At 35.6% G+C, this 12,095-nt stretch overlaps 1 protein-coding gene across 3 annotated transcripts in view; it reads right to left on the bottom strand.

The window, feature by feature from the left end:
- Nucleotides 1-12,095, bottom strand: part of TDRD3 (tudor domain containing 3) — a 153,708-nt gene that overhangs the window by 91,070 nt on the left and 50,543 nt on the right. For 2 of the 3 annotated variants that reach the window (XM_072410485.1, XM_072410486.1), the window contains exon 3: nt 8,729-8,794. In XM_072410485.1, coding sequence (XP_072266586.1) covers nt 8,729-8,794 — 66 coding nt within the window. Of the gene's footprint in view, nt 1-8,728; nt 8,795-9,536; nt 9,705-12,095 lie in introns of those variants that run through there. The other variant, XM_072410487.1, reaches the window with a different exon arrangement.

The following is a 12,095-nucleotide window of genomic DNA, read 5'->3' as shown; positions in this document are numbered from 1 at the left end:
GTCATTCTCCTGTGGTTATCTTGGCAACATGCAGCTTGGGCTTAGAACTTTGTGCTATATGCAAAACTTTTTCTGCACACAAAGGCATAATGATACTTTACAATAAAATAGATAAATTGAAGCTCACCACCAAATAGAATGTAGCAGTTGTTTAGTTTTCCATACTACTTCATCATTTTGGCTTCACAAACAAAGCACAATTTAAAATGATGGGGTACACATTGTGTATAAACCAAGAGCTTTGCCCTTTTCTTTACTTTGTAGATATTTTGGAGAAAATAGTGCATTTGTCTGCATTTTAGTGTATATTTACTAAAAATACCATTTAAATAAATACCGGCACAAATGTAATGTGATTTAAAAAAAGAGAAGCACTTTTTCGATACCATAGAAGCTCATTACAAATTTGGTCTCCAGGTGCTGTTTGCATAAAACCTGTCCAAGTGAGTTTTAAGAGTTACATCAATTTATTTTTATGTATTAAATAAACCAGAACATGTCAACCAGGAGTAAGTAAATGAGATCCTTACACCAGAATTTAATGTCACGTTACAAAGCTCAGTTCTAGACGTTAAAGCACATGAAAAATAGTCCTCAATGTGTTCAAGAACCAAATCAAACATTTAGCTCACTTCTTATTAAATCTGTTTTAGTTGTACTTTTTTCTTCATTTTATTTTCTGTAACTGTACTCCACTATATACATAAAAACTATTACAAATATGTATGCCATGTATGTGTATTTTGGATTATATCATTACTATCTTTCTTTACCAATTTAGGGGATTATTATTAAGTTTTAGGGTACAGGTATTGGGAACCAGCTGCAATTCGTATTTACAAAGGTGATAACACAAACCTTAACGTTTGCTTACAAACCGTAATGACTGGAGATCTATCGCCATCTTGTGGTACTATGTTCAACTACAGTTATTCAGCCATTTAGGAGGATCAAATCACACAGCAAACACCAAAACCATGCTCTTATTTTAAAAGGCTGTAAAAGCACCCAGTGAGATTTAAATTGGCAATTACACATCTGAAAATAGAAATCCCAATCTTGTGTCAAAGCTTTATGAACAGAATCCGAGATCCTTAGATTCAAGACCTTAATCTATGTGATCTGGTATCAGAGGACCAGGGAATTTGTACACAGGGGAAAAGAACACATGTAAGACACAACAGAAGCATACTAAAAAGTGTTGCAACAGGGCCCTATATAAAACACGATAACTGCATACAGAAAAATAATCCCACTGGTATCTGACCAAAGTTCAATATTATACATACAAGTACAGAATGATTATTTAACAAGGAAATACCGTAATACATGGACTAATTGCAATTCATTATAAAGCAATCAGGACACTCCAACATACAAAGTTTGAACCTGCAACCTATTTTAGGAGGGATGGGAGGCCTATGCACTGGGCAAAGCCCCAAATAGACACCACTGCATCACTGGACTGCAGTGTCCTGAATTTTTAGTAAATGGGTATCTGACTATAAATTTCATTACACAAACTCTCAAACCTGCTTTTGGAGGTATATTTACCAAACTTGCTCATTGTTTTACCAAAAACCCTGCTTAAAATCAACCTGAACTGAAAAAATAACGATTTACTAGCAGGGCTGTAGAGTTGGTACAATACCGCCTTCAACTCATTTTTTGGTACGACCGACTGCAACTCCTCTTATTTAAATATGCTGACGTATGCCAATGTTACAAGTTAATTGAAACACAACATACACTGCATTTCGTCACTGCCAAAGCTTATCCATTGTAAAGCAATATAAAGACAGGGTCTGCTTTTGGGAACAAGAACTCCTGGCCAAGAAGCGGACACTCCACGCCTGTAATTGTCAGCATGTAAACCAGTAACGTTTTTACCAAAAACAGAGAAATGAAAATAAAGTTTTAATTATTGTTTTCATCAAGTATTTATTAAGTATTTGTAGATATAATGAAGATCAGGAACAACTTTACTTGTTTAAAAATATAAACTAAATCATTTGCTGCTTTAAAATCATCAATTAAACCACATAAACCAAAAAACGGTAATGGTAAAACCTAAAATAATATAAATGTTAATTAAACTTGGTATATAGCTGTAAAATGGTTGGTAAATAAAAAAAAAAGTGCAGACAGGTGTGTGAAGCTGGCATGGGGTGATAAACAATACCTCTGCTTTCTCACAACACTCTCAGTATGCAGGGGGCATATATATGTAGAATGTAATCTTACTGTATAACCTGGATGAAATTATATAAAAAACAAGCAAAAAAATTGATAATCCTATAAAATAAATATGTTTCATGAGCCAAGTATGATCCGTATTACAAAGATGTATAAATGTTAGGCTGCTGATCAGGTCAGTTGAGCTTCATACTAGAGACAACTCCGCTGTGTACTTGATGAATACAGAAGTGGACTACTTTATCGTGACTGTACACTGTGAAATTGGACATTTTACATACTCCTATACTTTTTACATACTCTGTTTTTACAACTTACATTTAATAAGAACATTTTTGCCAACTCAAATTCCAGATACCACAATATTGCCCTGATTCCACAGTCCTGATTATTAGGTTATGGGAAACATTTAGAAATGCTTATTGTGTCTAAGCAAGGCTTTTCCCCTGTCTCCTTTTTTCTTTTTAAGCAAGCTACCAGGGTAGCTGCCATGTTACAACACATCAATATATAGGGCCAATAAAGACATAAGAGCTGCCAAAGCTGCAGTCAGTTTGGATCAGCTCTGCCACATGGGACTACCACAAAGGCAGCTCTAGCGGTCATGTAAGTTTTCTATCATCTTGTAACACAATTATATTTAATGCGTACCTTTACTCACAAAATCAATTTTGGCTTATGGATAACATTTTTTTTTTCATTTGCTTTTACTATTGAACATTAAAAAGGTCTCTCCTTCGCCTAGGCGGTGAGGTGCAATCTGGGAAATGCCATCTGTGGTGGGAGTGTTTCTAATCCACCCCTAATTTTGCATATCTGTCTGCAGATGCTGAGCTTGTGAGCTCTCAGTGCAGTGAGGGAGGGGAAGAAGAAGGTCAGGAGAGGAAGAAAACGTAAACTTGCCAGTCACAAGCTGCCCACTTCTAAACAATTCATAAATCATTATATATATTGCATGGATACAAGCTGACCCAGCCAGTGCCACCAGGGAAGACTGACATTTTAGTGCAAGTAAGTAAGAATAGATTATTAATTGAAAGACTAGTTTTTGAGTATAGTTCCTCTTTAATGTTACCATTCTTTCTGAGCTTAGAAGTAAAATACCATATTCTCCTTAACAATAATCCTAATAACATACTAAGATTTTTTCCCTTTAAGACAACAGCAATTTGTGTTTGATCTTCTTTAGAGATGCAGAGTTCTGTACTTGTGCTATGATGGGGTATTTTGGCAATCATTTCATGCACGACAAGGGTTGGACAGCTTGGTTCAAGAGAATGTTTTTTTAAAGGTTTTATGTGATGATGAAGTTGTATTGTAATAATAACTGGGAGCTCTTCGTAAGTATTATACCAAAGCAGATATTGATTTACTATGATGGACAATTGAATGTATATCTTTTTTATACTTACATTTTCGCTTTTTAGATACAGAAATCCCACGTATCTAGTTGAGGTTTGCTTGGGGTCGCAGTCGATAAGTAAAAACCAAGACATGATCCTACACTAGACTATGTAGGTTTGCATGTAGTGCAACAAGCAAAATTAGAAAATAAAATAAAACGATGCGAGAAGGTTTTCAGTGACAAAACTGCAAACAAGTGATTCAATTGGGCCAGTTCAACGAGACAAAATTGTGTATGAAATTGTTTTTGAATATGAGCTGAACCATTATAGATTTGTATATTGGTATTAACAATTACTGTATCACGTTTGTGAAAACCTAGTGTAGTTGGTCTTTATATAGCGTAGTATGCTAAAACAGCCCAATGATATCACTTGTTTGCAGTGTTGCCACTAAAAAGCCTCTCTCTTGGTTTTCTTTTCTAATTTTGCACATTTGAGGCAAACACGGTGGCTCAGGGGTTAGCACTCTGGCCTTTGCAGCGCTAGGTCCTAGGTTCGAATCCCAGCCAGGACACTATCTGCATGGAGTTTGCAGGTTCTCCCCGTGTCTGCGTGGGTTTCCTCCGGGTACTCCGGTTTCCTCCCACATCCCAAAAACATGCAGTTAGGTTCATTGGCTCCCCCTAAATTGACCTAGACTACATTAATGACATATGACTATGGTAGGGACATTAGATTGTGAGCTCCTTTGAGGGACAGTTAGTGACACAACTATGGACTCTGTACAGCGCTGCGTAATATGATGGAGCTATATAAATACTGTATAATAATAATAATAATAATAAAAAAAAATCTAGTCTTATTGAAGATATAAACATATTCCCTTGGTACCCTACATCCTATTCCTTCAATACTGCAACTGGCATTTACCCCATATTGTCTAAGCTCTACCATGCAGAAGTGATATTAACTTGGCAGTCAAGAAGATATACCAATATATATATAAATATATATATACTACATTGTAAAAAAGTATGTGAACATCCTTTCAAATTATTCATTTATGAAGTTCAAGTGCACAAAGCAAAGACCATATAGACATTGTTAAAGGAGTATGGTGTAGTTTAGCTTTAGGAGCCCTGACCTTAACCTTACCGAATACCTCTGGTATAAACTGGGACATCAACAGCGAACCAGAGCCGTTGGTCCAACATGAATACGTAACCATCATTTATTCTCCTACTAAAAGGAGCACAATTCATCCAGTGTGTTGTAGAATACCTTTCTAGAAGAGTGGAGACTGTTAGACCCACAAGGGTGGCCAACTCCACAATAACACCTGTGGCTTGTAAATGGGAAGTCCGACATACTGAGGGGTATGGGTAATAATGAGTTATCAGTCCTCCTAAAGAAAACTATAATGAGGGGGGGGGGAAAGAGACATTTTTAACCAGCAACTCAAAATGTAGTATTTTATTCAAAATCAGTGATTTAAAAACAAGAATATGACAAGTATATTCATAATAAGGTCACAACTCTGGATCAGTAATTCAAAGAATGAGTCCAGGAAACAGGTAACTTCAGAAGAGGAGACCAGTAATGGTAAACTCCATCTTACTCTCAACACAAATTTGTTTTAAAGGAGTCAAACACCAACAACAAAAAGTCACCAGAAGGTAGTACTGACGGACCAAAAAAAACCCTGGCTCTTAGTGGCTTTTTGAGTAAGCTCTACAGTCTATCCATGCACACACAGGAGTTATAATGTCCATGGCTATATAATGGCCAAAGAGCCAGCAAAGACGGCACCTTCCGAGGATGCAGCAATGACAGGTCCAGGCAGCTGCATACAGGTAAATATAAATCGGCATGCTGTGCATACTTGCTGATTATGGAATCAGCTCACCACCCACTTAGTTTAGTTCCGCTTTAAACAGTATAGGAATAACTGTAATTGTTATTATATGATCAACGCAGAAAAAATTGTTTTGTCAAGGTAACGCAAGTAATACAATTTAGATGCATGTCACAAATAAAGGGTTACATGCAAACTGAATATTTTATTTAGTCTGGTCGTTTTAAAGCTCCAGGCTGCACAATAATAATTACCCAACTTTTGTTTGTTTTTGTACTGTATTGATACTTGACAGTAAAGCACATCCTATCAACTATTAAAGTATGTATTGTATTTTGACCTCTCTGTCATTGTTTGACTGAATATATTACAAATAATTTAGGATTGTTTTGTTACTCGGCAGACCCATTATTTCTCAAGAAACTTATGATTCGAGAAAAAAAAAAAACCTGGCCAACCCATAATATGCTTTATCACAATCTACAGATACCATTTTTAGTAGTATTATCTCATAGTAAGCCATCAAATGCAAACCCCATACTAAAGATCTCTACACATTTCTCAGTCCTATTGTCAACTTTATTAGGAGAGATAAGAGAGGCAAGTATTTTGGGATTAGGGATATATATTAGGGATTTAATGACCAGAGCCCAAATATGGCCATATCAAGTAGGAGATCCTTCAAAACGAATTAAGTGAAGCAAAAAAAGCGCCCAGCAGCAGCTTACACCTGTAATATAGAAATTCATACACACGTGAGCAAGTAATGGCTGCAGGTTTGTTAGAAACTATTCCAGGGTCCCCAGGCTCTGTAATATAAGAGAAGGTTGGGTAGGACTTTTCATTCCAAATATCCAAATTCCATAATCTGTCCAAGGAGGAAGCCTCAGCCAGACAGGGCCTGGTATGCTAGGGGTTACCTGTGCTGGCAGATGGAGCGTTATATTTCCAGGGAGTTCTGGAAAAGTTACCTTAGTAGATATGGGGACACTGGAACCACAACAGAAAATTCCACTCTAATAGATTGTACAAACCCCAAGTTTTTGGACTGCATAACAAGTGCTTTATTGTCAGTTTGGAACTTTGCTTCTCTTTAGCAGAAATGGTAACAGAAATACAAGTTTGGGGTGGCAAAGCAAAGTTTTTTGCTGTATACTGAATAATTCTATTTTGATTCATTCAAAAAAAGCACTGCATGCTGAACTGAGCCTGGTTTTCCCCAAATAGTACATAACATGGAGTGCCTTTACAGTAAAATTTAGGTCTGAAAGAAACCTTGCTAATTACTGAATCTATCACTAATGACACATTAGTCTGAAGAGTAAGTTAAAGTATACGAAAAAATAAAAGAACAAACAATGTGACTTACAACACTTTTTTTTTAGTAATAACAGTTAAGTAAAATGTTAATTAATCTAAGTCAGATAAGAACTAATAAGTCAGAAATAGAACTAATAAAAACCTTTAGTGCTCCCCCACATTTCTGGTCAGTTGAGACATGTTTCATTCTCGATAATTATGGTCAGTGAAATTATCACTATCATTGATTAGTGTACACATTGGTGATCAGGTAGAGAAGGACATCTTTACATTGAAAAAGGAGGCTCTCTTACTGAAGGACAAAGGACCCATTACTCTAGTTTTCAGTGGGAAAAATGTTTCTTACATCTGTACCAATAATTCATTCCTTAAGTAAATCCTAGCAAACTCTGGAAGAAACCTGGGGGTTCCTAAAAATCGAAAGATGAGAGATGGCACTATAGCGTGTGGAAGAGTCAGTACAAAATGTACATCTGTTAGAAAAAGGTGGTGAGGTGGGGCAGTAAGGTTGTGGTGCAGTTAGTTTATAAATAAGTAAGTACTGGAACATGCAGATAAGTTCCAATCCTTTAGTTGAATGAAATTCGAAAAAAAGATAATGAAAACATGAATGTTGACATCTATAGATTTGGGACTTTTTCAATGGCATTAAAGATGATTAATAACGCTTTATAAATTTCAAAAACATTTTTACAATATGTTAAAACATCATATTTACTGGACACATAGATAAGAAACCACATCTACCACAAGGTGGTAATTTGGAACCCCACATTTTCCATGAAACCGTAATAAAGCAAAGTATATGAGAAGTAAACATGAATCACATCTGCAGATTACAAAGTAAAGTCTAGTGGGGACCAGAAAAGCAACAACGCATTTTGCAGTGCACAACTGCTTACCCATGATTTTTGGTACACTAGACAAGACAATAATACATAACAATAAGTCCAAATGATCATCAAAGCCACAATGTCCTACTCTACTAAGTCCTACCTTCTAAATATTAAAAAAAATCACATATAGTCATGGTGTTTTTCAAAATTATATATTGCAAATGGCTTGAATCCTGGCAAGTATGGCAGGGGCAAACCAGGTAAGTATCCTAGCAAGATACATCATGATATTAGTATAAATTTCAATATTATGCTGTCTTCTCCGCATATTATTGAAATAAAATTGAATATTATATTCAAAGCTTTTTTTAAATATGTCCTCCAAAAAAAAAAAAAATTGGCTTGAAGCCTTCATTTTTCCATGAAGCCAGGAACTGATTTAAACATCTAATCTAAAAGAAGGAATTTAACCAAGAAGAACAAAGATGAGCTACATGGAAAGACAGCAGTGATTAAATTCCCAGGTTTAATATACCTGTGTGACTTTTAACAGCTCTAGCCAGTGAAATGGAAAAGCAAGAAAGAAGTTCAGTTACCTCAAAAGAGGAGTGCACTACAAAAAAAGCATCTGTTTCATTAGAGGACCTAGTTTAAACATGGCTATACATATTAAGTGTGGCCTGCTTTGCTAGTCCCTCCTGCCCCTCTGCTGATTAAGGAAGATGGTACACTTGTCACGAATCCAGTCAAACACTGCAGCACCATCTGATAAAAAGAAACAGCTGGTAGCTTGAAGCACACACGGAAAAATCTCGCTAACAGTCAGGTCTGATTTGCTTCACAAACTAAATCCTCTCAGAAGCATTAATAAAACACTGGTGTGCATCTTCCATCAACTACGCACAAACACAAGAGATGGAGGCAGAACATAATCAGTTCAAGTGAAAGCTGCTACACTTGCGACACAAAAGAGGTCAAAAGCAGTGGCATTCAATTTTAACACAATTCTTTTATAAACTCCCTGGAGGTACAACCTTATACAAAGTGTCTTGATTTTACAGGGAGGGGAATAAAAACAATGAAAAATGAAGATGCAGTTCCCCAGAAGTAAAGCGCAACAATGACAAGACAAATATGAAAACAAGTAGCTGACAAAAAGCTTCATTCCTCGTTACCTTTTCTACTTTTCCTCCGTTGATGTCGTTGGGGAGAAATTTCTTTCCAATGTTCCTAATATCTGTCTGAGAAAAAAAAATTAAAACAGTAAATAATAGCATTTTGTGTTGAGACTCTGACAAAAAGAAAAACTGCAACATGAAATTAAAATAAAAAACATCTGTGATAAATAGGAGTCAATGTGCATATTTACTACATCACAACGAAAACAGGTGTTGATAATGTATCTATAGGATAACCCTATTAATTATTACAGTTATGAGGGTTCCTTTTTTTTTAATTTTAAAAACATACAGAATCCTTCAAAAAACAACTCGAACTCTGCACTCCATTAAACATTTATGTTCCCTGTCCAGATAATAATGCATCCTATTTTGTGAAAAAAAAAGCAGCAAAACATATATTTACTAATAATTGTAGATATACAGTACAGTGCAACTGTGGCTCATGAGATCCACCTCCCAGCAGGAGGTTTCTAAACACAGGGGCAGTGCTGTCAACCTAAAAAGCAGTGGGCAGGGCTAGGTGCTGACTGACAAGGAACCATCACCGATATCTGTGGGAATTTGCAAGGTAACTAATAATACATTTGCACTAGGTGCTAAATGTGCTGTTCTCCTACAGTTTATTTTTTTCCCCTAGAGAACATAGTTCTACTTCTAAATACAATCGAGAAATAAACAAAATAAGTCATGTTGAAAGAAAGCTTGTACAACAGCGCAGCAAAGTGATCTTTTGAAATAAACCAGATCTCTCACAAGCAGAAGTTTCAAGGAAGACCAGTACTAATGTGCTGCCCAAGCTCACCTGCAGAAGGTGAAGTAAGCAGCCAAGGAAACCAATGATAGACGGCTCATACCGAATTCCCATCATAATAAGATTACACCAACTGCCAACATCACCAGGGCGACCATGGGATAGCCCTTTTAGATCCTGGAGAAGTCTGGTCGGAAGAGGTTTTCATGCAAGACTTGTGGTAAAAAAGCTATTGTCCTGATGTAGAAATGAGACTAAGTGGCTCGCCTTTGCATGATAACACAAGCCTCTGAAAGATGGGACATGTTCTGCCAGTAGAATATGTTTTTGCATTAAGTAGTACAGAGATTAAAGAGACGTTAATCTGCTTTACTGTCTATCAAACAAAAAACATTTGAACAAAACTGCCAGGATAGATAGCTATACCTGTTATTCTACAGAACAATTCTCCATGTCATATAAACTACAACCAAAAGTTTGAAGTATGTTACTAACTGCCTACCCACCTCTGTGACAATAATACTTACAATATTTGAGCTCTCTAACACTGAGCCCTCACATCAAATAATCCTGAGGAATAAATGTATAATAACTATGAAATACTCCCTGCAGTGCTAGTAGCATACCAGACCTTCTGAGTGTACAGTTAACCAATACATTTATGACTATTACTGGAACTAAGACATGTCATTTCTCTGTCATCTTCACAATTACATAGGGATGAGACATGATCTGTAGCACAAACTTGGGAACAATGTTAATGAGATTAAGGAAAGCAAAAGCTTCAGCAGGAAGTTATTAGCACACAAAAATTCCAGAAGAACAGGTAATTTGTGTACTTAATAAACACATGTAACAAATTACTTTTAGTACCATATTTAACAGAAAAAAGGAAGAAAATAAAAGGCCATTGATAGGGTTTAAAACACACAAGTCAATTTATAAATGTTTTCACACAGGATAGCACAGCTATTACTCAAGGTAGGTCCATTTTTCTAATTGAATTTGATTAAAAAACTGTGTAAATCCCAGCAGCAAGTTGTGAAAATTTTGGGTGAAAACATTATAAACAGATATAGAAGTGTACAGTACTTAAAACCAGTTTCAAAGCTTTCTTTTTCTCTCTCGTCAGGGGTGTTTCATTGATGACTAACCCTAAAATACATTTTACCTATTGCAATTTATCTCAACGTCTTATTAAAAGGAATATACATATATATAACACATTCCTTTATTTTAATTATTAGTTTTTTTATCTGGGATGCACACGAATTGTGGAATAGCAAGTGTTTTCACACAGAAAAGGCTGTTTTTTTCTTAAACCTTAAAAAGGATTTTGCTTTGTTATAAAATAACAGGTTCCTTCATTAGCTGAATGATCTGAACAATTTGTGTTAATATTTAAAAAAAAAAACTGTTGTCAAATTATTGTATACATTAGGACAAGCACATGCAACTCTGATTGCCACATCCAAGTGGCACATGTTTGTGCTTTGGCATATATCTATGAACAATCCTGTAGTCCTACTATATTGGCCTCTACCTTACTTAAAAACACTGAAACTTAATTCTTTACAGCTAATCATTTCATCTTGAACAAAAGAACAATGAACCATGTTATATAATTTATTTTTATCATTAATTAATAAAGCAGTGGTTTAATGCAGAACACGGGAAATAGCTATGGGATATCATCTAGTTGCTATTACACCCCACATATTACATCATAACTTTGGGCTTGTCAAAAGTTATAGCAGCATTGGGTTTTCTAACAAATACCATGGAAAAGTAGAAGTAGAGTGTTAGAAGTATTAGTAATAGTAAATAGAAGTAGAGTGCTTGCACATTCACCTTTCTATTATACATATTAAAGAAGTGTAAACAACTTTGGGATTAAGCTGAATGTCTCCAAGTGCTAGAAACATACAAATTCTGAGGTGAGGGATTGGTTATAGTAAATGAATCCTATATGTGAAATGGAGGAACTTTATGATTATTATTCTAAATACATTATTGGATGTTGGATGAGATTGTCATAGATAAATAAATGAAAGAAATACTGCAGGGTAATAATTCAAAAATATATATTACCACTTAAAATAAAAAGGCTTTATGGCGTGTACAGTTACTATGAAGTGGTTTATGGTGTTTTAAACAGCACTTAAACTTTTGAGCTGAATCTACTACACAGGCAATGTGTTTATAGCCATAGATATAAATAAAGCATTGTTATATACTTATGTTATAAAGGTTGCACAAAATGTAAGGTTCCATTATACAAATCAGTTGTGTTACCAAAACCAAACCACTCATTCCAGAATTGTTCTGATATCACACAGCTGTATGAAAGTGTTCTATACAATAACATACACCTGCTCATTAAAGTTTGAATTATGTTTAAGAACGCCACTAAGGGACTCCTTTGTGTCTTCCTGTATATGGTTTCCCACAGAAACAATCATTTGTCAGTACAGGACACCCACATTATTTAGGAATCCTTCATGCCAGCTCATTAGTAGAAGTCCTCGTGGGGAAATGCCTACCACCACTCCAAGAACACAGAAGTGGTTGAGAAGTTTAGCAACCAAAAAGAAGAATGGTTGAAAACAC

Source organism: Pyxicephalus adspersus, chromosome 1, assembly GCF_032062135.1.
Source record: "Pyxicephalus adspersus chromosome 1, UCB_Pads_2.0, whole genome shotgun sequence".
Classification (NCBI taxonomy): domain Eukaryota; kingdom Metazoa; phylum Chordata; class Amphibia; order Anura; family Pyxicephalidae; genus Pyxicephalus; species Pyxicephalus adspersus.
The sequence above is the reverse complement of the archived record's forward strand: the minus strand, read 5'-3'. Positions and strand labels throughout refer to the sequence as shown.